The following is a 25,936-nucleotide window of genomic DNA, read 5'->3' as shown; positions in this document are numbered from 1 at the left end:
TGATGATATATATAGAATGGCTTTAAACCTTTAAGCAATTTCAAACCTTTAAAAATGTCAACGAAAAGTTGTTTAAAGAAAAGATGATTCAAAGACACTGAAGAAAAGGAAAAGAGGTTGTAGAATAAAGCATTACAATCGGCTCAGGGTCAGACTTTTCTGGTTGATAGATCAAAGGGACTTCGATATTGCGGCCTTAAGATGAGTGTGAGTGATTTGGATACTTTTATCACCGGAAGTTTGAAACTTCTCGAGACAAATGCTTCTCAAACGAAGATTATGATGAAATATAGACCGCAGAGCGATGATATTCATTCTAAAGTGACATTTAGGACCAAGAACGATTCGGTAGGATTAACTTATAAATATAAGACTGCTCATTCCAAAGAACTTTCTCGTGGCTTGAGTGCTATTGGTCCAACAGGAGTGAATCTACAATTGGGTAAAGTTGGGAAACAAGTGTTCAAGAAAAAGTCAAAAGATCTTCCCGGGATGACTACTCTATTGGTGAACCAGAAGGTAAAACCTTACGTAGAGCCTGTAAAGACGAAAGTCAGCGCCCCTACGACTACAGCTTCAAATACTGTATCTGGAAAGAATGGTAAGAAGAAGAATAAGAAGGGAAAGAAATAGATACCGTAGCACAGATGGCACAAGCCAAATTGAAAGCATATGTAATGTAGCCACATTTAAATATACTATCCTATATAAATATATATATACGTATAATTGAGAAATCGAACTGAAAGTTAGTGCCTTTATAAATAAGTGAAATCATGTTTCCGTGTCATTCAACCCCTCCGATTTCTATTGCTCTTCTTCTTCTTTTTCTTCTTATTGTTCTTCTTCGAATGCGTTTGCGCAGCGGGCTTCTTCACAGATATCAATGGTTCTTCTTCATCTGCATCTGCATCTGCATCTGCATCTGCATCTGCTGTTGAAACAGGTGTGTCCGCCGCATTATCCATTGGTAGGCCTGCTGAAAAAGTGGCGGACGGTGGTTCAGAAGTTGAAGCGGGACTGTGAATGTCACCAAAGAAATCCACGGCATCGTCTGGATACTCTGGCGGGAGCTCATCACCCTTTTGTAATAGCATATCTTGTTTGATATCGTCTCCGTTGTAGGCGGGTGGAATACCAATATCTCCGTAAACGCTACCAAACGCGTATTTCTTGACGTTGGCTTCGATGAAGACAAATCCCAGTTGCCCCAGGTTTACATGCAACTCAATATTATCAGAGCTTACTGTGTCTTCCTTGGGATCATGAACTTGTAATAGATCTTTACTTATAACATTTCTGGCGTCAATGTAATCTGAACTCGATTCTCCATTGTTGAATGCTTGTAATTCAGACCATTTTTGTCTAAAACTCACATTATCGGGGTCCTCAAATAGGCCATCCTTCGTGTATGTGCGTGTGTAGGCCGCGTTCATGGCACCAAGGCCAACGAACAAGTCTATACCGACTTTATGCGTTACATCCATCATCTTTTTTCCGTTATGCGTTATAAATATGGTTCCCGAACTATATCTGTATCCGAACCCAACAACATCGCCTTCTTCCAACTTAGGCAACAAAGTATCAGCTCCGAACGCATTATTGATTCTTAGCTTACCAGTGGACTCGTACGCTATAGAGTATGCTGCTGTACCTGGGATCCGGAAATATGGGTAAGGGCATGTCATCAATCCAATGCTAAAGATAGAATTAGAACAAGTTTTAAACTTGTAAACCTTCACTTCAAAATATACGGCGTCTTTCTTGTTCATCGGAAGTGGGTAGTTCATTATTGCACTAGAAGAAATATTAAACTTGGTAAAGGAGACGTTCAACTTATCCTCTACAAAGAAGCTGGGCAAAAATGCACCATTGATATCCACATTATCGTTTATTGACGGTAGGAAAAAGTAAGACTGAATACCCCTATCCTTAATCACCTGTTTATCTTGAGAATTCAAAAATGAACCCAACGGTTTAACCATCGGAGGGCTCATCTTCTGAAACTCTTTGGTACGTTCATACAGTTCAACTTCAAATGAAGACATCTTCGGCAACTCTTTTGCCTCACGCACCTTCAAACTCTCATCGTCATCAAACTTTCCCGGCGTCATAAAACTGCTATCTAGCAGTAAGCTATTACGCTTCCTAAAGAACTTGAATGAAACAGAAGTCCCGTCTTCATCCTCATCGTCGCTATCATCACCGTCATTGCCCCCACAAAACGTCAAATATATCGAAATCAATATTAAAACCAGTAACAATAACCCAAAAGTTATGCTAAGGGATATCAAAAACATCAAACTGAATGCATCATCAGCTGGTATAGTATCATCGGGTACTCTGACCACAGGATCAGAAGGAAATCCCTGTATTGGTCGATCATTCGGAAACCCATCCTGCAAAACTATTAGTCCCATTTTTTTCTCCTTGTAGAAACTTTTACTTTATTATCTGTAAATAACGAATAAAATTACCATCAAACGAAATCATCAACTAACACTCAAAGTTTACCAGTAAATACTCTATCAGAAGTACCTTGAAGTGGGATGAAAACACCCTTTTCTTTATCGTATTCTTGTTTACTCTTGTCATCAATTATTAAGGTCTGGGGTTTTGATATCGGCTCACTTCAAAATTTTGTCTAAAGGATCAATAAAAGCACGTGATAAGCATAAACTGCAAATGTATACCATTCGATGGATCTACACATGTGATGAAGATCGGTTGTGGGATTCAGAACAACTGAACAGGCTTTCTACCAGTGTGTCGCCTTCTAAGATATTTGTGTCTATTTATTATGCTATATATCTTATTAACTGACACTGATTAAAAATGCTAAAGTGACTGCTGTCATATATCGATGAAAGGTGAATTTCCTGGTATCATGATGATAGTGGCGAATCGTCTAGTTCATCTGAATCGTCACTTTCGTAATCTTTGCTGACTTCAGTCCATTCTATGTAATAGTCCTTCATCATTGATTTGTAATTCGTTAGGAATAACGGATCGTATGGGAAATATGATTGTAAATCTATAAATTGTTGTCTGGTAGCTAGAGACCACGTACCACTGATGGAAGAGCCACCAGATTCTGCAGATTTACCCGTGATACCTCTGAGTCTCTCATTATTATTGTTTTCGATGATGCTGAAACAGTACACGACGCCTTCATTCTGAGCGATCTTTGCGAACATCATCATGACGTTACCGTTACAGTATTTCAATGGATTGAACTTCGAAATGACCATTCTTTGGAAGAACTTGTCCAAATCACATTCCCATGCATCGTTACCGTCCCTTAAGATCGAATGTCTAAAGCAGAAGATGTAGCAGATGGCTTGGAAAACTGCATAGAAATGTTTGAATCTTTCCATACCACCTTGTTGATCCACTTCTTCTTCTCTTTCCAACACGTATCTGTTTAGCCACGAGGTCAAGTAGCTTGTGACGAATACAATTTGAGTTCGCGTGAGTTTCTTAGCTCTAGCGATGAATGAACCGATGTATTGTAGAGATTTGATCTTCTTTTCCATGGTCTCATTAGGAGAAAACGAAATGTCTATCAATGTGACCAAAAACGCATCCATAAGCTCCGGTTGTTGTTGTGAAACATGGAACATCAAGTACTGTACTGACCTCGTGTAGTACGTCGGTAGAATATGCGTTTTAAACAACGACGTCAAAGTGTTGAAGATGGTGACTCCGTCTCCGTCCTCCAAGGATTCAGGTGTCAATGCACATGAGAGTTTACTGGTGATGACGGCTAGAATATCGTCCAGCTTTGAAGATAGTTCTTTAATGTTATGAGAAAGATCCACGTAGTAGACTTCATCTCCATCCATCTCTTCATCGCTGTCCTGGTCACTACCATCCATATCATCATCTGCATCATTACCAGATTTAGTTATACCATAACGTTTCAAAATCCGTTCTTGGTTGTTCTCATTTTCATCTTCGGAATCATTATCACCACTATCGCCGCTTTCGTCGTCGTCGTCGTTGTCGTCGTCATCATCACCATCATCGTCATCATCGTCATCATCCACATCGTCTATATCCTCATCGAGTTCATCCAATTCGTTCTGTAACTCCACATCGATAGAGATCACCTTTTCAATGACCAAAGACCACGCTTGAAACCGAAGCTCGTGACAGTATTCCGTCAATGCCAACACGTTCGATATGAAATTGAGCAGCACTTTCTTCGAATCGTTCTTATTTGGGAAAAACTTCGCAATGTATGAATCAATGAAATGAACAGAGGATGGGATCGTCTTTAAGAAGTACCGTAACATCTCATGATGTTGCACTGTCTTGGACATCGATAACTGGAAATTCGAAATTAATGCCATCGACACATCCTGCCACCATTTAGGCAAACTAGAACACAAGATTCTAATGAAAGATATATAGCTACTTAGAGTAGTAGCAGGTAACTCCCACCACTTCTCAAAGTTGATTATTGATCTGATTATGGTCAGTCCTCTCTTATTATCGATCTTTGTTATATTATTCCCCAGCATCCGTAGAAGCAAGGAGAAATTATCAGCGGATATACGATCTGCACTGGACGCTGGTAAAGATACTTGCATAGACAAAGACTCAATACCAGAATCCTCACCAGCATCTATCTCCTTCAAAGCTCTAATTACAAAGCTTTCAAACATCTCTAAAGCAAACTTCTTATCATTCCCACTCCCGTCTTTTCTCGTATTGCTGCCAGATAAAACCGAATTACCATCTTGATCCAGAACGGTTTCTGAAAACTCTACCCTCCGCCTCTTCTTATCAGAACCACTGATCATAGCAGAACTAAGGTCAGTGCATTGTCTCTTCTGTCCATTCTCCATAGCCATCATATTTGCATCACAGAAAGACAAATCCTATAATTCTTTCTCCAATAAAAAAACAAGAAAAGCACTGAATCAGGAAAACAAGGTTATTCAACAATAGAAAGATCAGGCTCGATTGCAATATGTCAAAACACAGCGATATGGATAGTATATAGCACTTGAATCACTGTTTTGTCTCCTGTTTCACACAGTTATGTTACTGAAAGATGCGATGAGCTGCAAATTCCAATTTTTGGAACTGAAAAATTTATAAAAAGAAATAAAGGTCACGTGCTAAATACAACAAAAGGTAATGGACCGTTCCTGAAGTGCAAGATTCTCATCAGTTGATGTTATTGAACAGTATATAACAATGCGTACTCTTAGTATATATATATATATGTATATATGTGAAGTTATTGGTTTTAGCTTTTGTTTCAAGTTTGGAAGGATCTGTCGGGCAGCATGGATTGGCCCAGTTGTTCCGAGCCAACATAAGTCCATCCACCAAATTGTTGTTGCACCGATTCACTTAGGAAATCGTTGACAACACTGTCAACGGGTTGTTCTCTGGTGAATTCTTGGTCGAAATTGCTTGTGTCCATGGCACCCATCACTGGTGGCTTGTATGGTGGGATGTAGCCCTTCATCTTGAGACGTTTCCAACTTAATTGGTTGAAGAATGGATGTGACTTGATTTCGTCTGAACCGTGATAGCCCAATCTTCTCTTTGGATCTCTACATAGCAATCCGATCAATAAGTCCTTGGCATCTTTATCGAAGTCATCTGGGAAACGTAATGGATCTTGCAAGATTTTTTTGTACATCTTAGGGACATCCTCGTCGTAATATGGTGGGAGACCAGTAAGCATTTCGTACAGTAATACACCGAGTGTCCACCAATCCACCACCTTGGTGTACCCTTGGCCCAAGAGTAGTTCTGGAGCCAAGTATTCTGGAGTACCACAGAATGTAGTTGTCTTTTCTTGATCCTTCATGTTTAACTTACAAAGACCGAAATCACACAATGCGATGTGGCCCTGATAGTCTAGCAAAATGTTCTCTGGTTTCAAATCACGGTAAATGATATCGAAATCGTGTAGAGCTTCCAATGCGCATAATAATTCTGCAGTGTAAAATCTGGAACGTGATAGATCGAATCTCCCCTCTCTTTGCAAATGATAGAACAATTCACCACCGTTGATGAACGCCAAGACCAAGTAAAGCTTTTCCGAGGATTGGAAAGAGAATTTCAATGGTACAATAAATGGGTTATCAACACGAGCTAAGACAGTACGTTCTGCTAAAGTGTGAGTAACTTCGGATTTGGAGACAATGTAAGACTTCCTAATAGCTTTCAATGCATAGATTTTGTTTGTATCACGCTTTCTAACCTGCATCACTTTCCCGAAAGAACCTTTACCGATGACTTTCAACAAATCAAAATCGTCTATCGATAAATGCTTATGAGTAGAAGGCTTGTAGTCAACACTGAGGTTCAATTTACCCATCTTACTTTCCAATTCGATCCAATGGTGGTTGTACAACCTGATATTTGAAGCGGAATCTATTTTCAAGTTCAGAGGAAGATGGAATGAATCCAAATGGATATCGCTGTTGTTTCTGATCTTCTTCACGTAATCGCCTAGGATATCATTATTTGAGATTTGGGTCTCTTGCCAGTTTTGAGAAGGTAATAGGATAGATGGAATTCTGGCAAAAACATCAATCTTTAGGAATGGCAACCTTCTTGTAACATCAAATGTGGAGATCTTATTAAAGATAGGTCTATTTAAAGTCCCTGATTCTGGTTCAATGGTGGCAATGGTGTTGTCAAACTCAATTGTGAAATAGAGTAAAGAATTCAGATTTTTAGATCCTGGCAAGATCACACTAGCAGGAATGAAATGAGATGCATCTTCACCAGACAACAATTTATCTTCCTCTCTAAGCAAAGACAGGCCATGCATAGATTGGATCAACTCTTCAAGGGAGTCTTGCTGGGTGGTACTAGTGACGTCAACACCAGAGCTTAGTAATTTGCTCAAAACTTGTTCATTATAAGTAATTGGTAAGGGCAACTTAAAAGAATCACCGCTATAAACTTTCACGGTAAGTATCCCGTTCGAAGAATGTGTATTCTCATTTTCAACTGGCTGCTGTTGTGATTGTTGTTGTTGATACTGAATTTGTTGTTGCTGTGCTAATAGCTGTTGTTGCTGCTGTTTGAAGTTGGAGCTGTTATTATTAGATTTAGATTGCACTTCCGTAGAATCTCTATCTCTTCCGTTTGTCATTGATATATCCTCTCCGGAAATATCAGTAGACATAGAACCCTCAGTAATAGTTCCTTTAAACCCACTCGAATGGACACTATGGCCTGTATCATCCGAAGTAGTTCTCGTGTCTGTACTTGCACGCGACTGCACAACGGTCGCAGAACCAGGAACAATGGTAGCTTTTCTATCAACGGAACTTCTATTGTCATTGCCGTCGATATCTACCTCATCCATGTGCTTGTGATGCTTCTCATCCTTATCCTTAGATCTCCCGAATCTAAATTTGCTAGATAACTTCCAAGAATACATTCTTGATCTTAGTCTTGTTAGCCCCTATTAAGTCGTTAATTCTTCACGAAAAAATCCAAAGCAAAATACTTGGGTGCTTAAACGGATACCAGTAACGACCGCTAATAGGTAAATAACCGTTCCTGGTGGACGTGTTTGCGTTTGTAAGCTGTTGTTTTTAAAGGTTTTGCGGAATGTTTAACTTAACGAGTTTCTAAAATTTAAGCTTTAATCCCAGAAACTTCGCAAACAAGGCGAAGCTCGAGACAAAGGGGGAGCAAAAACCGTGAATATTGCCCGAAATATAATCTAATGGAGCGTAACAAAGTACCGGAAATGATATTGAGGTTACATCCAGACTATTGTGTTCTCATATCATAGAAGTAAATGATGCATATTACGTGGTTCATTAATATATAGTATGTATGTTAGCACTGATATTATGTATAGATATATATGTATGATATCATAAGGCAATGTGACTACTATCGTGTCTGAAAGGTAGATAAATGTCAATTACAGTTTTTTAGCATATAATAATTGGGAGGTGAGGCTATTCAGGTACGGACAGTTGGTTCTTCAGTACCGATTGCTTCCTTAAACTTCAAGAATTTCAAGATGGTCTTGATATCTTTACCCAAGAATTCTTCAGCGGTCTGTTCGTATTTTGATCCGTCATTAGTGTAACGTTCCACGTATAATCTGATAGTGGCACCGGAAGAACCTGTACCTGAGAGTCTTACAACGAAACGAACACCATTAGATAATCTGACGTATAAACCTTGATGGCTTGAAACTGACCCATCTAGATCTGTGTAAGAGAAGTCACCACCTTCTACCACTGTCAAAGAATCATCAGCTGGGAATTTGGTACCCTTTATAGATTCAGGGTCAGCGACGTAGTTTTGCAACAGCAAAATGACCTTACCAGCGTCTTCGCTCGATAAGTTCTCAAAATCGTAACGAGTAAAGAAAGTACGACCGTATTTTTGCCAGAAATCCGTTTGAATAGACTTAATCGAAGCTTCTTTGTTTGGGAATCTTTGGTTGTAAATAGCCAAAATGTTTAACCATGCCATGATGGCCCATACACCATCCTTCTCTCTAACGTGGTTAGATCCGGTACCGAATGATTCTTCACCACAGATTGAAAGTTTCTTTGCATCGAACAAGGCACAGAAAAACTTCCAACCGGTAGGAACCTCATAACAGTTCAAACCTTGTTCCTTAGCGACTCTATCAATGGCAGAAGACGTTGGGAACGAACGAGCTAAACCGTAAATTCCTTGTTTCTTGAAATAAGGGATAGCAGAAGCGTACTCGGCAATGATGGCAACAGAATCACCTGGCGAGACAAATGCTGGACCAGCACCATAGATCATATTTCTATCACCGTCACCATCGGAGGCAGCACCGAATTGAATTCCGTACTTGTCGACTCTCTCCACTAAAGTGTGGGCGTAAGTCAAATTAGGGTCAGGGTGCAACCCACCGAAATCTGGTTTTGGATGGTAGTTTTGCAAAGATGATTCTGGTAGACCCAATTCCTTAACGAAAAGAGCTTCACCGTAAGGACCGGTGACACCGTTCATTGCATCAAACAAGATCTTGAACCCGTTCTTTGCTTGTGTGTCAATGAACGATTTGATCAATGGGAAATCGAAGATTTCCTTCATCAATTCAACATATGCCGCGGTAGAATCAACGATATCTACCAACAAATCACCATATTTCTGATCTTGACCGATCTTGGTTAGATCAATGGCAGGGAAAGACTCGACAATCTTATAATGCGTCAATTCCCTTGATTTGTGCCAGATCGAATTGGTCACCGATTCCGGTGCTGGACCACCATTAGCCAAGTTATACTTAATACCAAAATCGTTCGTTGGACCACCTGGGTTATGAGAAGCAGTAAGAATGATACCACCGGTGCATTTCTCATGGTAAGCTCTAATAATGTGCGAAGCAGCTGGTGTTGACAAAATCCCATTGTGACCAATGACAATCTTACGAACACCGTTAGCAGAACCAATGGCAGCAATCTTTTGAATCACCACATCGTTGTAGTAACGACCATCACCACCAATGACCAAAGTAGCACCCTGAGATCCCTCAGGAATAGCTTCCATGATGGCTTGGATGAAATTTTCCGTATAATTTGGAGTTTCTTCAAAGACCTTGGTCTTCTTTCTCAAGCCCGAGGTACCAGGTTTCTGATCTGGATAAGGATTTGTAGCCACAGACACTGTTTTCAATGACATTATTATTATTATTATTGATTGTTGTTGTTTCAGATAGGGGTAGCAGATACCTATTTCCTTCTTTGCGTTTAGTTATAATGTTCAATAGCCAATACTCTATCCTCTCCTTTATGTTACAAAAGATGTGAGTATCAGTAGATGTTATTATCAGAAGGAAACCTTATAATGCAAAGTGAATGTGTTCAAGATGAATGATATTAATTGTGCAATCAATTGGTTTGTAAATCTCTGTGCCAAGCCTTAAAACAGGTTTTTCGTCTTGTGGCTCGTAATTCTTTCTGTGCTTATATGGAAATCTCGTGGTCGAGAATGGAAAGAAGGGAAACGAACTTTAGAGATCTGAAGAATATGGGGAAAAAGGCAGGTTTGCGGACGACAAGGGGCCGTCGTAACGTGGGTTGCCTGGTGCTGGTTGCCATTCGAGATGTAACCCATTCGATTCACCACGTTTTATCCCGCAATTGCATTTTTATACAGAAGTCTCATATATATATATATATGTATAGATATCACTATGTAACCAGTGCCTGAATTAGCTAGCGTGCACCGCGCGCTAATAAGAGGTCCAAATCGAGCAATTCAGGGTCTTGTTCTTCAAACTCTTGTTCAATATTCACTGGTGTTTGTACCGACACCTCTTTCTTTACTACGTTGAACTGTTCCTTGATCCTGTTCGACAGAGAAACGTCAGCGTTGTATTTTGGAGTAATCTTCTTGAGAATCATCTTGCTCATCGGTGGGATGTTTAAGTCCTGTTGATCCCGTTTCCCAACGATGAACTTCTGATGAACGCACTCGAGGATCACTTGCTGCTGTCTATGTAGTGAGATAGCTGGGATTGCTGATGGGTTTCTTGCAGTGGCTCGGAACATTTCACGTTGTGGTAGGGGCAAAGAGGACTGCTCCAGTGCCACGTCTGTATACTTCTGTATCTGGTCACTCTCGTACCATGGCAAGTCCTGTGCATCATTATCCAGATTCATTGAGTCGACAAATTGGCCCATTGCCTCATCTTCGGGCTCCAACTCGGTAGATTCGCACATCTTGGGGAACGCACTGTTTCTTTCATCTTCACTCATTGGAAGACGATTTAATACGAGTAAACGTACCTCGTTGCGATCTTTATCGTGCACTCTAACGGGGAAAAGAGAGCACATCTGTACCTCGTTACCGAATTTTGGTACAAACCGAGCGATGATCAACCTTTTCATCTTGATTAAAGAATCTACTAGCGTGACAAATCCTAAGAAATCACCTTTAGAACCGTTCTTGGAATCGGGAACTAAGTACATGGACTCTGAACAAAGGTAATGTCTTGGCAATTTATCTATATCCATAAACCCTCTTATGTCAAGTCCCGGTTTCTCGGAGAGTTTCCGTTCCTCGTCTAATGGCATCGGTAAGTCTACGTAATCCGCACCGTACCGGTACGCCTTCTTGATAAAATCTTTACTGACGTTAATCATCCGGGGTCCAGTGTTATTACCGGAATCACCATCATCGTCCTTCCTGGTAGTTTCTTTCTTCGGGGATGCACTCGTACTCGCGCTCTGATCTTCGATTTGGTATTCGATAACTGATTTAACAGCACGGTACGTGGGTTGCCCCTCTGAGGAACCCTCTTTCCTCATCACCTTCCTGGAAATAGAACTCACAGATTTCGTACCTGGTACACCTTCCAAATTGATACATAACGATGGTATTCCCAAATCTGATGCGTTAACGTCACCCAACCTCAACTGGCCCTGGAACGTCCTAATGGGCCTAGTCAATTTCAATTTCGGGTCAGCAACAGACTGAATAAGCTCATCGATACCGTATACCAACGGAGTACCTAATTTCAGCCAATTGCCATGTTTAGACTCCTGGTGGCCTTGCTTGTCATTGCAATCTGCTATCACGAGATCAAACGGACACTGATCAGCGAATGTGGACAATTCCTCATCTGTCACATTTTGCAAGTCCTGCGAACTGAACACCACAATCTTAACCTTCATCTTACGTTTCCCAACAAACTCTTTCAACTTTAACACGCTGATCAATAGCCCATTGAACAACATATCGTCATCGTCATCCTCTCCATTGCCAGTAGTGTTATTCCTCTCATCGTACCATTGTCCCAACCAACTTCTAACGTCTGAGATGGAGATTGGTGCCCGTGGTAACACGGGCAACATGGCCATATTATTCACGGGCAACGACTCATCGCTGGATGACACATTAACTAGATTTAATTGCACGTAATCTGTCTTTCTCTGAGATTGAACTTTGTTCAACAGTACATATTCCACATATGTAAAAGCCTTTAACCATTGGTCACCACTAAGAGAACCAACATCAACAACGAAACACGTCAGTTCGGACATCGGGTCTTAGAGCTAATAATTCGACTTCCCTTCTGTACCCCTAAGGCTTAGCTAAGATTCACGTGTGCTGGTTGTATTTGGTCTCTGTCCCCAATTTGGTGATATCTTGTTTCCAGACACTGAGTCTAATAGCAAAAGGCTTTAATATTGGGATAAAGGAGACACACTGAGGCTAGCTAAGTGGGGTAAAAGAGGAGTGTTTCGCCCTCTATATCCCGACTCCTTGATTAATTTCCCGTAACACTGGGATAACAAGGATACAAGAATACCAGGGGACAAGTAGTCAATACGATAATTCAATTGCTTATCTCTCCAATGTCTTGATCAGTAGTAAGCTTTAAATTAAGGGTACAATGACATATACCCTTTGAAAGGCTAAAATGATTAGTAACAAGTGATTACATGACCAGGGAGGCAAAGGCATGATCTCTGATCTGGGTCTAGGCCAAGATGGGGGTCAAGACTATATATAAGAGGGCAGCGAAGTGAGAATAGATGAGTAAGCCCATGGTATGTATAGATTTGTAGAGCTCAGTTATAGTGCAAACCACAACTAAGATCATCAATACAACCAATCAACATGTCACGATTCTTTGACGCTTTTGAAGTATACAACAAGAACAAACACGCACCAGCTGACTTTAAGTCACATGGTGGCAGCAGCTTGAACACGGGAGCCACGACGGCTTACATGTTCGCTCGTGAATACCGGGGCCCCAGCACAGGTGAAAAGAAGGAAGCAGCTGCAGCTGCGCTAGCAGCAGACGTGAAGGCTGGTAAAGTGGAGTTGGTCAACGATCCAAATACTGCCGATTCCTCCAGAAAGTCTAGTGTCAGCGAGGAGGCCATGCCCCAGATGGTAGACATATCGAAGTTGACTAGAGAAGAGTTTGAAGCTTTATATAACAAAATCAATCCCGGTATGCTTCGTAAAGGAGAACCTAACAACAAGGTCAATTTCTAATCAACTACACACCACTATTAGTATATATTTATAAGATTTACAACAAGTAAGTAAACCCTGTGTGTAACTAAGACACAGTATAACACACAGTAATAATAAAGAGATAATAGCATGAGCAGATTAAAGTACAGTGCCGTTCCAGGGTATTTCACCAGTTTTGGTGATGAAAACGTTCTGAGTCATCGTGGTGATGAAGGACAACATCTTGGATTTGTTGATGGATGTAGTGGTTGGGAAGATATCCAAAGGTTGTTGGATGAGGATTCGTCCTTGAAGTTGTTGGTATTGGCAAGACACGGTCAAGGTCACCATAATGCACTTGAATCGAAATACGGTACACAGGAATGGGAGAGGTATTGGGCATTACAACCGGGGGTCCATGAGGTTACGCTCGTGGACGCTCAGTTGACCGAGCTGGGGAAACAGCAAGTTAGAAGTACAGGTAAAGAGTTGTTGCTACCTATGGTTGAGAAGATCGGGTTTCCAGAGAAGTTTTACAGTTCTCCCTTGAGACGGTGTCTCGAGACGTATATGGAATCGTGGGGCCAGGTCTTCACCAGTGAACTTGTCAGTAGTAGCACCGAAGTGTCTGTCTACGTCAAGGAACAGTGTCGAGAGACACTTGGTAGACATTACTGTGACAAGAGGTTACCACATGACCATGTGGTGGAACAATACGGGGAAGAGACATTGCTTGGTAACACCAAGGTCCACTGGGTTTACGAGCCAGGGATGGCAAATGAGGATACCATGTGGAGCGAGACCCATCGGGAGACGGTTGAGGAGATAGACTATAGAATCGGTGGTGCTTTGCAAGAATTGTTGAGTGGTGAGGAAAGGTACATTTCCTTGACGTGTCACTCAGGAGTGATCCAGTCTGCGTTAAGAGTATTGAAACATCCAGAGATTTTGCAATTGCAAACCGGTGGTGTGGTGTTTGTGTTGTGCAAGCCAGCCGAGACAGAAGCCAAGGTCTGAGTGGACATAGGTTGGCACATCTGTATATATACATATGTAGATGTATGTACATGTGGCATATACAGTTAACACCACGTGACCACAAAAAGAAAAAGAGTTTTCGTGCGGGGAAGTGTGTTACCCGACCAAGCCGGGTAACACATACAAATGGGCTTTTTGTCCCTTCATGTCACGTGACCAATCCCCCCCCCCCCCCCCCTTCCCACCTCAGTCGAATTGAATGCCAGGGCCGAGGGCCCTGGCATCCGGTCCTCTTACCGGTCCCTTGCCTCTCCCAGCACCACTCACAACTCTATTCCACTTCCTTTCCTCCAGCACTCACTCAACTCTCACCGCCTCGACCGGCCCGTTTTTTCACCGTGAAAAATTCGATCTATATGCCTATAATACAAACATACTATACACAAAATACCATACACTTTTCAACACTACATCCTGTCATCGACCAATATCAGTCACAATTACCAGAAAACAATACCACCCACTTCACCATCTGCACCGCTGCCTCATTCTAACCCTCTTTTCTTCTCTTCTCTTCGCTCCTCTTACTTCTTACCTCTTCTCTATTGCTTCTTGGATGACTCAACCTTCTTTTTCTTTTCGTTCTCTCAGTGCTTTTGGAAAATTTTCAAACTTTCCAGCTCATCGCCTGCACCGATTTCTTCCCATTACCACTTATACAAAGTGAATATATATATATATATATATATGAACATATATAAGCAACGGTACCTCTTATTGATTGGAGATTCTACTATAGTTTAGACCTTGCTGTTGTTCTATTCCACTTAAGATATCAAGTTTCATATCCCCAAATCAAAAGATGCTCAGTCAGAGGTTTGTAACGCGGGCTTTGGCCAGACGTGCTTTTGGTAAGACATGCTTGAAATTAGGAAGTGCAAGTGCAAGTGCAAGTAACGCTGCTTCTGCTGCTGCCGGTGAGGCTAGTAGCAGGCCACAGCCTGCTCCTAGCTTTAACGCTGATATAGCTGGTGGTTCTTCTGGCGGTGCCAGAAGAAACCAGATCCCATTGTCGAAGAGATCGAGAATCGCAGACAAGAATACTGGTGTCAACATTCAAAACCAGATGGATGATTCGTTCATTGGAATGACCGGTGGTGAGATCTTCCACGAGATGATGCAACGTCACAACGTCGACACCGTTTTTGGATACCCTGGTGGTGCGATTTTGCCCGTGTACGACGCAATCTACAACTCAGATAAATTCACTTTTGTTCTACCAAAACATGAACAAGGTGCAGGTCACATGGCAGAGGGATACGCAAGAGCCTCAGGGAAACCAGGTGTTGTTTTGGTGACTTCAGGTCCAGGTGCGACTAATGTGGTGACTCCTATGGCAGATGCATTGGCAGACGGTGTGCCGTTGGTGGTGTTTACAGGTCAAGTGGCCACGTCAGCTATCGGAACAGATGCTTTCCAAGAAGCAGATGTGGTTGGTATCTCTAGATCTTGTACCAAATGGAACGTGATGGTGAAAACCATTGAGGAACTGCCTCGTAGAATCAACGAAGCGTTTGAAATCGCAACTTCCGGTAGACCGGGCCCCGTTTTGGTGGATTTACCAAAGGACGTGACGGCGGCGGTGCTAAGAAACCCAATTCCAATGAAGTCTATTCTACCATCTGATACTCTAAATCAGTTGACTCAAAGAGTCGTCGATGAGTTCACTTTGGAAAACATTAGCAGGGCTGCTGACTTGATCAACAGGGCTAAGAAGCCTTTGCTATACGTGGGTGCTGGTATTCTAGGCAGCGAAATGGGTCCTCAATACTTGAAGCAACTAAGTGACAGAGCTCAGATCCCAGTCACCACGACTCTACAAGGTCTTGGTGCGTTCAACCAAGAAGATCATAAATCTTTGGATATGGTCGGTATGCACGGTAATGCTGCAGCCAACTTGGCCATCCAAAACGCCGATTTGATCATTGCATTGGGTGCCAGATTTGACGATCGTGTCACTCTGAATATTTCCAAATTTGCTCCAGAGGCTAGAAAGGCTGCTCTAGAGAAACGTGGTGGTATCGTTCATTTCGAAATCTCCCCAAAGAATATCAACAAGGTTGTCGAAGCCGAGGTCGCTGTCGAAGGTGATGTGACTCGTAACTTGGAAAAATTGTTGCCATTGGTCGAATCTGTTCCTGAAAGACCAGAATGGTCCGCTCAAGTGGCTAAATGGAAACAAGAATACCCATACGCGTACCAAAAGGAGACTCCAGGTTCTAAGATTAAACCTCAAACCGTTATCTCCAAGTTGTCCGATTTGGTCTTGAAATCCGGTAGACCAGCCATCGTCACCACTGGTGTCGGTCAACATCAAATGTGGGCTGCTCAACACTGGACTTGGAAAAGTCCAAGATCTTTCATCACTTCCGGTGGTCTTGGTACCATGGGTTACGGTCTACCAGCTGCTATCGGTGCTCAAGTCGCCAGACCTGACGCTATCGTCATCGATATCGACGGTGATGCCTCTTTCAACATGACTCTGATGGAATTGTCCTCCGCTGTTCAAGCTCGTACACCAGTCAAGGTCTTGTTGCTAAATAACGAGGAACAAGGTATGGTTACCCAATGGCAATCTCTCTTCTACGAACACCGTTACTCGCATACCCATCAACTGAATCCAGATTTCGTTAAATTGGCCGAAGCTATGGGTCTGAAGGCTCTCAGACTCTCGAAACAAGAGGACACTGACGCCATCTTGAAAGAATTCGTTGACTACGAGGGCCCAATCTTATTGGAAGTGCAAATCGAAAAGAAGGTTCCTGTCTTGCCAATGGTCCCAACCGGTAAGGGTCTACACGAATTCATCAACTTTGATCCAGAAGTAGAAAAGGAACAAAACGAACTACGTCACAAACGTACTAGTGGTAAATATTGAAATGATAACGAAAACCTAACAAATCACCAAAAAAAATTTGGCGGAGATCTTTAGAACAAGAGTGCTACTCTGTTCAAACTATTCTTCCGTCCAAATCAAGCATATTCATTGGAAACATTGAAACACTCACATTATTATTTAAAAGACAATTCTCCACCAAACCTTCTCTATTGAAAAAAAATATAAACAAGATATGACCCACTATATCATGTATTTGTGTGTTGCAGCTTGAACCAGGTTTTAATCCTACCACTATGAGACAATTTTCTCCTTCCAATAATCTGCTTCCGATCCTGTCATATATATATACATGCAAATATGTATGTATGAATATATACTATTCCTGTATCTTGTATATTTTATTTTATCTAATTGCTGTACACTATTGATCAACTACTGATTATTCACACATCAAATTCGGCCGAACAAGGCTCATATGCGGCACAATTGCCTCGTTAGCCTGTTTCTTCTTCCCCTTTTACTGTGTAATATAGGGGCCTGTTTCCCATATTGTCCAACTGGGAAAGCTTTAAAAAATGGAAAAGTTGATTTGAGCGACATCAACAACTACACCTTAGACTATTCACCTATACAAGAATATAGAAATTACAGTGGACACAACCGCTAAAGTTCTTGCTCGTTAGATCATACTCGCGACTCGAGTCCATCCGTTCAATCTGTCCAGGAAGAAAGGAAGAGATTTTGTATTTCATCGTATATCCAATTTGCAATCCTTTTCCGATTTAGATAACCATGGCTCTTATAAGGCGAGCAAAAAATAAGGTTGCTCCTCAGAAGAGAGCTGAAACAACTATCAAGAAGGCGACCTTCGATGCTACTAAGAAGAAAGAAGTTGGTGTTTCTGATTTGACCTTACTTTCATCGATTTCTGATGATGCAATTAATCAGAATTTAAAGAAACGGTTCGAGAACGGTACCATTTATACTTACATTGGTCATGTCTTGATCAGTGTTAATCCATTCCGGGACTTAGGTATCTATACAGATGCTGTGTTGGAATCGTATAAGGGGAAGAACAGATTGGAAGTGCCACCTCATGTATTTGCCATTGCAGAAGCTATGTATTATAATTTGAAGGCTTATAACGAGAATCAATGTGTTATTATTTCTGGTGAATCCGGAGCAGGTAAGACTGAAGCTGCCAAGAGAATAATGCAGTACATTGCTGCAGCTAGTTCGACACATGAAGCATCGATTGGCAAGATCAAGGATATGGTGTTGGCTACCAACCCACTTTTAGAATCTTTCGGGTGCGCTAAGACACTAAGAAATAATAACTCATCGAGACATGGTAAGTACTTAGAAATCAGGTTCAATGAGCAATTCGAGCCATGTGCTGGTCAGATCACTAACTATTTGCTTGAGAAGCAAAGAGTTGTCGGCCAGATCAGAAACGAAAGAAATTTCCATATCTTTTACCAGTTCACGAAGGGTGCTAGTGATACTTACAGACAGAATTTCGGTGTTTTGCAACCGGATCAATACATTTACACTTCTGCATCCGGATGTACATCCGTTGATACTATTGACGACTTGCATGATTATCAAGAGACCATTAAAGCTATGCAAGTCATTGGGTTATCCCAAGAAGAACAAGACCAAATTTTCAGAATGCTTTCCGCTATTTTGTGGATCGGTAACGTAACGTTTGTTGAAAACAATGAAGGTAATGCTGAAGTGAGAGACACTTCTGTGACAGATTTCGTTGCATACTTGATGCAAGTGGATTCTGGGCTACTGATCAAATGTTTGGTGGAAAGAGTTATGGAAACCGGACACGGTTCAAGAAGAGGGTCAGTGTACCATGTCCCATTGAATGTGGTTCAAGCTACTGCCGTGAGGGATGCTTTGGCTAAGGCTATTTACAATAATCTTTTCGATTGGATCGTTGATCGTGTTAACGTTTCATTGAAAGCTTTCCCAGGAGCCGTTAAATCGATCGGTATTCTTGATATTTATGGGTTCGAAATCTTCGAGCACAACTCTTTTGAACAGATTTGTATCAACTACGTTAACGAAAAGTTACAACAAATCTTTATTCAGTTAACTTTGAAATCTGAACAAGAAGAATATAATAAAGAACAAATTCAATGGACTCCAATCAAATATTTCGATAATAAGGTTGTTTGTGATTTGATCGAATCTAAGAGACCTCCTGGTATATTCGCTACGTTGGATGACTCCGTTGCTACTGCACATGCAGATTCAAATGCTGCTGACCAAGCATTTGCTCAACGTTTGAATTTGTTTTCCACAAACGCTCATTTCGATCTAAGATCCTCAAAGTTTGTTATCAAGCATTATGCTGGTGATGTCACGTATGATATTTCTGGTATGACAGATAAAAATAAGGACCAATTAGTAAAGGATCTAGCAGAATTGGTTCAAACTACCACCAATCCATTCTTGTCAACAATTTTCCCGGACACCATTGACAAATCTTCTAAGAGAAGACCTCCTACAGCGGGTAATAAAATTATCAAGAGTGCTAATGAGTTGGTCGAGACCTTGTCAAAAGCTCAACCTTCCTATATCAGAACAATCAAGCCAAATCAAACTAAATCCCCTAGAGATTACGATGATCAACAAGTGTTACATCAAGTTAAGTATTTGGGTTTGCAAGAGAATGTTAGAATTAGAAGAGCAGGTTTCGCTTATAGACAAACTTTCGAAAAGTTTGTGGAAAGATTCTACCTACTATCCCCTAAGTGTTCTTACGCAGGTGATTACACATGGCAAGGTGATACATTGGGTGCTGTGAAACAAATTCTACAAGATGCGTCCATTCCAACTACTGAATATCAATTGGGTGTTACCAAGGTTTTCATCAAAACACCAGAAACATTGTTCGCTTTAGAACATATGAGAGATAGATACTGGTACAACATGGCAGCCAGAATTCAACGTGCTTGGAGAAGATTCATTCAAAGAAGAATTGATTCTGCTATCAAAATTCAACGTGCAATTAGAGAGAAGAAGGGTGGTAATCAGTATGAACAACTTCGTGATTATGGTCACAGATTATTGGGTGGTAGAAAAGAAAGAAGAGCAATGTCTCTACTCGGATATAGAGCATTTATGGGGGATTACTTGTCCTGTAACGAAATGAAATCTAAGGGTGCTTTCATCAAGAGACAGGCAGGAATCTCTGAAATCGTGGTCTTCTCCATCAAAGGTGAAGCACTTCATTCAAAATTCGGTAGATCTGCTGTTCGTTTACCAATCACTATCATTTTAACCCCGACGACATTGTACATCGTTGGTCAGACGGTGGCACAAAATCAAGTCTCTTATACCGTTGACAGAAAGGTCAATATTTCACACATTAAGCATGTTTCTTTGACTAATTTGGCTGATGATTGGGTTGGTATCTATGTTCAAGGCGAAAATCTACCTGATCCATTCATTAACACTATATTCAAGACTGAATTGATTACTCATTTAAAGCAATTAAATCGTGCGATTGAAGTCAAAATAGGGCCCACCATTGAATATCAAAAGAAACCTGGCAAGCTGCATACTGTTAAGTGTCAGATTAGTGAAAGCGCGCCAAAGTATAGCGATATTTACAAATCAAGTACGATCTCTGTACGCCAAGGACGTCCAGCTAACTCCCGCCAAGCACCTAAACCAGAAAAGAAGAGTACTTTGTTAAGTGATGGCCCATCTTATAATTCTAACCAAAGCAAAGGTTACGGTCAGCAACAACATGCTCAGCCTTCATATGGTCAACAGCAGCAGCAACAGCAACGCTACGCACCTCAAAGTCATGCCACGCCACAAACAACGCAAAAGAAGAGGGCACCACCTCCACCTGGCCAGCAGAACTTTGCTGCAAGTGCTGCTCAAACTGCCTATCATCCTCAGCAAGCTTCTCATGCTCGTGTTCCTTCCACCAACAATGCACACACACAACATAACCGCCAACCTGCTCAACAAGCAGCCCAACCTGTACAACAAGCGGCTCAGCCTGCAGCCACCACTTCACAACCAACTAGAAGAGTTGCACCACCTCCACCACCCCCACCACCAACAAAGCAAAATATTCCAAAATTCCAAGCTGCATACGACTTCACTGGAACTGGTTCTGCTAGCGAACTACCATTAAGTAAAGGTACAGTCATTACTGTCTCTAAGCAAGATCCTAGTGGATGGTCCTTGGGTAAGCTATTAGATGGCTCCAAGGAAGGATGGGTCCCAACCAACTATATTGTGGAGTATAAAGAATCAAGTGGTCCACCTCCACCACCCGCTCCACCGGTGGCTTCTTCTACAACAGGTTACGCCAACAGCAATAACAACGCTTTTGCAGCTAATGACAATGTTGCTGCAGTCGCTGGAGCCGCTGCCGGAGCCACTGCCGGAGCTGCTGTTGCTGCAGCGTCGCTGGCAAACCCTGGTCAAAATGCCTTTAGCGTTGGTCTTGCTGACGCTTTGGCCGCGAGAGCTAACACCATGCGTCTAGAGAGTGACGATGAAAGTACTGGCAATGCTGATGAGGATGACGATTGGTGAGAAGAAAAGACCGAACTCAAACGAATTGATTGAAAGAAAACAAGTAACAGATCATAAGTACTACATATTTTGTAAATATAAAATAGAAATCATAGTTATGAAAAACTGGGTCATAATACGAAAGAAAACACCGGATCATAGAACTCCATCACATCATGGCATTGATTAAGAATCCCAATAATACACCAGACGTTAAGATGATGCCAATATTCTTAATGCCATAAATTCTGCGGCCATTTCTGTCAAAGTTTGGTTTATCCTCTAAAGATATCTGAGAAATCCTCGTATTGAGTTTATCAAACGGAGGATATCTAACATATATCAAGAGGTCCACCCAAAATGGTTGTTTGAATATAGTTCTTTCATGAGTGAACGTCTTGAAGGTATAAGGGCCATGATAATTACCGTAACCCGAGGTTCCTATACCACCGAAAGGAGCCTCTTCGATACCAACGTGAAGCAATGTGTCGTTAACAACACAAGCACCAGATCTAATTCTTGTCAAGATGTGATCAATTTCATCCTTTGAATTAGTAAAAATATATTGGACAAGAGGTGTGTCGAATCTTTTAATGAGAGTATCGATGGTTTCATCCAAATCAGTATATCTCATGATAGGTAAGATGGGTCCAAAATTCTCACCGGTCATACTTGGATCATCCCAAGAAACGTCTGAGATTATGGTGGGTGGGATACATAACGGTGGGAGATTGTCTGAATGTTGAGCAACAGTTTTTTGACCCTTAGTGGTCTCAATGACGGTTTGAATCCTATTGTAGGCTCTTTCGTGAATCATGTGAGTATATTCAGTGTCAGAGGTGACAGAAGGGTAAAACTCATTCAATACTTTCTTGCAAGAATCAACAAACTCATCGTAGATCGAGTCAGGGCATAGGACATAATCTGCGGCGACACAAATCTGACCTGCGTTCCCCATAGAACTGTAATAAATTCTTCTTATTGCAGTCTCCCATTGTGATTTAGGCAAGTTGGGGGATATAAACACTGGAGACTTCCCACCAAGTTCTAATACACATGGTGTTAGACTCTTAGCAGCCTTCTCTGCTATGATTGTCCCAACGGTCGTAGATCCAGTGTAAAATATCTTATCGAATTTACCGGATTCGACTAAAGCACTTGTTTCTTCAGCGCCACCTTGCACCGTCTCCACTTGACCCTTTTCAAACGCCTCATTACATATCTCTTCCATTACTTCAGCACATGCTGGTGTCAATTCACTAGGTTTGAACACCACGGAATTACCACCGGCGATGGCTCCAGCTAATGGATCCAATGCCAATAATATGGGGAAATTAAACGGAGAAATGACAAGAACGGTCCCCAATGCGATCTTTTCCACGAAAGTCGTACCGAACCAATGTGCAAGTAAACTAACCTTAATCTTCTTTGGTTCGATCTCTTTCTTCATGTTTTTAATCAAATAAAGGATATTGTTGTACAAGGGGACTAATTCAATAGTAAGCGTTTCACTTCTTGCCCTATGGAAATCCTTACTTGCTGCTGCAATAAGACGTTCCTCATTATCCTTCACTGCCCAGTAAAGCTTCTGCAAACTCCTGATCCTCTCATTGATATCAGTAGCCCTAGGGGACTTGCTTTGGGCTAACCTGGCTTGTCGAGACCTGTAAAACTGCTTAGCAAGCTCAATCTTGCCAGGAATCGACTTCAAATCTGTAAATTTAAACTTGGACATGTTGCACTGGTTGTTTGTCTCAACTGATGTAACAACTACCAACTTCAAAGTAAACTAAACTCTTAACTGACATTTGTGTATTGTGTTTCGGTATTTAAAGGTTTACTTCTCCAATATTCTTAGGTTCTTTAAATATTAAGGCTTTTCGGTTTTAATGTTATCCGGTGAAGACCAGCGATGGGCATGAAGAAAAAGCATTTAAAAACCGTTTAAAGGGCCCACTAACTGCTCAATTGGTTTAGTTTGACAAGTTATCATGGCTTACTGTCAAGTGGTTATCTCGAAAGAGATTCTGGATGCTGTGTTACAATTGGTTTCCACATATTCAAATTATATATCAAGATATGTGGACTATTTGAACAACCTTATCGCAGTCCAGCGTCGTGTGAGCACGCTACGTTTCGAAAGGATGACATTGATCAAGTACGTTAAGAAACTACGGTTCATGGCTGATGTTTTACACAGCTGGTCGTTTGAAGGTGAGAATGATCTTATTGGAAAACGGTTAAACGAAGTGATCGATCCATTGGGAGCATATTTAATCAAAGTGTTTGAAATATTAGACCTGTTGAACTTCTACATTACACAGCCGATGAGAGGCGAAACGATCTCTAAGACTTTGAATGAGGATTTGGTCGTTAGTGAGGAGACCATTGTTTGTATCAATGACAGCTACAGGATATATATCAAGGGAATTCAATGGTTAGTAGAATCGATCAGTGAAAGGAATGGCAACTGTCCTCACCTGGCACTAGAGTTGATTGAATTCACTAGAAAATGTGCCATTGAAGATGAGGTGGATTTCACTGCTAGCGAAGATATCTTACTGCAAGACGTTGCCATTGTGGAAGTAGAGGAAGAATACGTTGACCTGTTGCATGATTGGTCTGCGATCCTGGTGCAGAAACAAACAGAAATGAAGGAGTTGTTCTCAGAGGACTCAAAGAGATGGGCTTCAATGACTAAACCGGTCAAGAAGTAGGTGAGGGTATCCTACACGTTCGCACATATTTGTATATATATATATATAGAATATAGAATATCAAATTAAAAAGTTACATACAGTTCGTCATACAGGTCTCATGTCATGATGGAATGTTCTTCTGCCAACTGGGATGGAGTCTTCTTCTTCTGCCTGCTTTTGATTTCTCGAATACTTGGAGCGTCTTTGTTCTTCAATGATAACGAATAATCGTCATATGAATCCATATACTTAGAGAAATAGAGGTAAAGTTGTGCTAAGGTCATACAGCAGGGCGATCCGTTGTTATATCTGTTGTTACCCACGCGTAAGTTTTCAATAACGCGTACAGCTTTCCTTCTGGTGATGTCAAGCGGGAGGTTAAACCTCGAAGGTTCACGAAGAATCGTTTCTATCCTTTGTATTATTACGTACCTCTTATGGAAGAACGTTCTTTCACCTGCACTGCTTCTCCAAGTAGATCCGAACCTTCTTTCAAGAGCCATCACGGATGGCTGACCCGGTAATCCCTCGTAGTACTCCCTTGCAAGGTCAGTTACAGTCTTGATGGCTCTGTTCATACGATACCGTTGAATGAATCCATTACTACCATGAGCATTGTTACTGTCTGCCAACTGCGGTGGAACAGACCCGATTGAGCCACTGGCACTGCTGGCAACTCCTACAGTTCCAGTACCAGTACCAGCACTTTGACTCATATCATTCTCATTGCTGCCATGCAGGCTGGCAACTGCTGATTCTAAATCTTGTTCAGGAAGCACAGACCATGGATCTTGTACCTCACGCTTGATGTTCCCCTCGAGAATCCGTTTGTCTCTGTTATAACTCATAGAATCGTTCCATACCGGCGCGTTCCTGCGTCCGTTATCTTCTAAGAGTTCAGACGTGGCAGCCAGCTGTGCGTCTTGCTCGTGTAGATTCTCCTGGGAATGATCCAAGAACCTTATTCTTTGGCCACTGATGATTCCAATCACTTCTTTGAAAACCTCATTGATCCCTTCCATCTGCCCTAAACATTTGTCCACCTTCTTGAACCCTTGTTCCATACGCTTATATCCTCCAATATGAAACTTCTCTTGCTCCTTCTGTAGGCTCTCTAATTTCTCTTTGATGTACCGCTGCTCCTGTTGCATGAACTCAAACTCTTCGAGCAACAGATTCTGGTTCTTCACCGTCTCTTGCAACAACTTTGTCACGTCAGTGGTAGCCGTAGCATCGGTATCATCACCAGCACTGTTATTATTATTATCACCATCGGCATTATCCTCTGCTGCACGCACACGCCTTAACTCACACATATCGCTATCAGATGAGGGCAAACTAGACTCGTCCTCAACACTGGCACTTATGTCCTGTTCATGATTCCCTTCAATCAGAGACATATCTAAGGATTCCAACTATATATCAGGACGACAACTGAACAGTAAAACTCTCCCGGACCTCTATTACACCAGTACAGAGCCTTATTTCCCCTTCTTAACGTGTTGAGTTCTCTTCTCTTGCGTTATTGTAGTTTGTTAAAACGCATTAAATGAGGGAAACTACTCTTAAAATGAGAGGATTTTATGTAAAACACAGTTATAAAACAGTGCAACGACGTGCCGTTATGATCCATTTACTATGTACACATCTACTTAATCACTAGTTCGAATTGATTGCTAACTCTGCTGGTCTTTACCTAAATACTTCGTCAGTAATTTGAACTGTTCTTCGAGCTTGACGTTATCTTGTCCTGTGGCTTTCTTGTGCGTTTGGATCGGGAGCAACCTTGTTCCGACGTTTTCATCTAGCAGTTTGATCTCCTTCCGTAGTTGCACTGTGGCAGACTCCA

At 41.6% G+C, this 25,936-nt stretch overlaps 14 protein-coding genes across 14 annotated transcripts; 7 read left to right on the top strand and 7 right to left on the bottom strand.

Moving 5' to 3' along the window:
• Positions 1-201: 201 nt before the first annotated feature.
• Positions 202-633, top strand: SRP21 (signal recognition particle subunit SRP21; the record flags this gene model as incomplete). The annotated part of the gene is made up of 1 exon (XM_452100.1): positions 202-633. The coding sequence occupies one exon, from the start codon at positions 202-204 to the stop codon at positions 631-633; it is 432 nt and encodes a 143-aa protein (XP_452100.1).
• A 158-nt stretch (positions 634-791) lies between these two features.
• SSH4 (Ssh4p) lies at positions 792-2,420 on the bottom strand (the record flags this gene model as incomplete). Its single annotated transcript, XM_452099.1, has 1 exon — positions 792-2,420. The coding sequence occupies one exon, from the start codon at positions 2,418-2,420 to the stop codon at positions 792-794; it is 1,629 nt and encodes a 542-aa protein (XP_452099.1).
• Positions 2,421-2,885: 465 nt separating this feature from the next.
• RRN3 (rDNA-binding RNA polymerase I transcriptional factor) lies at positions 2,886-4,862 on the bottom strand (the record flags this gene model as incomplete). Its single annotated transcript, XM_452098.1, has 1 exon — positions 2,886-4,862. The coding sequence occupies one exon, from the start codon at positions 4,860-4,862 to the stop codon at positions 2,886-2,888; it is 1,977 nt and encodes a 658-aa protein (XP_452098.1).
• Positions 4,863-5,272: 410 nt separating this feature from the next.
• YPK1 (serine/threonine protein kinase YPK1) lies at positions 5,273-7,423 on the bottom strand (the record flags this gene model as incomplete). Its single annotated transcript, XM_452097.1, has 1 exon — positions 5,273-7,423. One exon carries the CDS (start codon positions 7,421-7,423, stop codon positions 5,273-5,275), a length of 2,151 nt encoding a protein of 716 aa, XP_452097.1.
• A 536-nt stretch (positions 7,424-7,959) lies between these two features.
• KLLA0_B12694g (uncharacterized protein) lies at positions 7,960-9,666 on the bottom strand (the record flags this gene model as incomplete). Its single annotated transcript, XM_452096.1, has 1 exon — positions 7,960-9,666. The coding sequence occupies one exon, from the start codon at positions 9,664-9,666 to the stop codon at positions 7,960-7,962; it is 1,707 nt and encodes a 568-aa protein (XP_452096.1).
• A 536-nt stretch (positions 9,667-10,202) lies between these two features.
• On the bottom strand, positions 10,203-12,032 carry YKU80 (ATP-dependent DNA helicase YKU80; the record flags this gene model as incomplete). The annotated part of the gene is made up of 1 exon (XM_452095.1): positions 10,203-12,032. One exon carries the CDS (start codon positions 12,030-12,032, stop codon positions 10,203-10,205), a length of 1,830 nt encoding a protein of 609 aa, XP_452095.1.
• Positions 12,033-12,612: 580 nt separating this feature from the next.
• SPG4 (Spg4p) lies at positions 12,613-12,996 on the top strand (the record flags this gene model as incomplete). The annotated part of the gene is made up of 1 exon (XM_452094.1): positions 12,613-12,996. One exon carries the CDS (start codon positions 12,613-12,615, stop codon positions 12,994-12,996), a length of 384 nt encoding a protein of 127 aa, XP_452094.1.
• Positions 12,997-13,107: 111 nt separating this feature from the next.
• On the top strand, positions 13,108-13,974 carry PMU1 (putative phosphomutase; the record flags this gene model as incomplete). The annotated part of the gene is made up of 1 exon (XM_452093.1): positions 13,108-13,974. The coding sequence occupies one exon, from the start codon at positions 13,108-13,110 to the stop codon at positions 13,972-13,974; it is 867 nt and encodes a 288-aa protein (XP_452093.1).
• A 220-nt stretch (positions 13,975-14,194) lies between these two features.
• On the top strand, positions 14,195-14,662 carry KLLA0_B12606g (uncharacterized protein; the record flags this gene model as incomplete). Its single annotated transcript, XM_452092.1, has 1 exon — positions 14,195-14,662. The coding sequence occupies one exon, from the start codon at positions 14,195-14,197 to the stop codon at positions 14,660-14,662; it is 468 nt and encodes a 155-aa protein (XP_452092.1).
• A 135-nt stretch (positions 14,663-14,797) lies between these two features.
• On the top strand, positions 14,798-16,873 carry ILV2 (acetolactate synthase catalytic subunit; the record flags this gene model as incomplete). Its single annotated transcript, XM_452091.1, has 1 exon — positions 14,798-16,873. The coding sequence occupies one exon, from the start codon at positions 14,798-14,800 to the stop codon at positions 16,871-16,873; it is 2,076 nt and encodes a 691-aa protein (XP_452091.1).
• Positions 16,874-17,626: 753 nt separating this feature from the next.
• Positions 17,627-21,409, top strand: KLLA0_B12562g (myosin family protein; the record flags this gene model as incomplete). Its single annotated transcript, XM_452090.1, has 1 exon — positions 17,627-21,409. The coding sequence occupies one exon, from the start codon at positions 17,627-17,629 to the stop codon at positions 21,407-21,409; it is 3,783 nt and encodes a 1,260-aa protein (XP_452090.1).
• Positions 21,410-21,557: 148 nt separating this feature from the next.
• On the bottom strand, positions 21,558-23,123 carry HFD1 (hexadecenal dehydrogenase; the record flags this gene model as incomplete). Its single annotated transcript, XM_452089.1, has 1 exon — positions 21,558-23,123. The coding sequence occupies one exon, from the start codon at positions 23,121-23,123 to the stop codon at positions 21,558-21,560; it is 1,566 nt and encodes a 521-aa protein (XP_452089.1).
• A 256-nt stretch (positions 23,124-23,379) lies between these two features.
• On the top strand, positions 23,380-24,105 carry SHE2 (She2p; the record flags this gene model as incomplete). Its single annotated transcript, XM_452088.1, has 1 exon — positions 23,380-24,105. The coding sequence occupies one exon, from the start codon at positions 23,380-23,382 to the stop codon at positions 24,103-24,105; it is 726 nt and encodes a 241-aa protein (XP_452088.1).
• Positions 24,106-24,203: 98 nt separating this feature from the next.
• Positions 24,204-25,487, bottom strand: EUC1 (Euc1p; the record flags this gene model as incomplete). The annotated part of the gene is made up of 1 exon (XM_452087.1): positions 24,204-25,487. One exon carries the CDS (start codon positions 25,485-25,487, stop codon positions 24,204-24,206), a length of 1,284 nt encoding a protein of 427 aa, XP_452087.1.
• Between the last annotated feature and the right edge of the window lie 449 nt (positions 25,488-25,936).

This window comes from Kluyveromyces lactis (assembly GCF_000002515.2).
Source record: "Kluyveromyces lactis strain NRRL Y-1140 chromosome B complete sequence".
Lineage (NCBI taxonomy): Eukaryota > Fungi > Ascomycota > Saccharomycetes > Saccharomycetales > Saccharomycetaceae > Kluyveromyces > Kluyveromyces lactis.
This window is presented reverse-complemented; position numbering and strand designations above follow the sequence as displayed.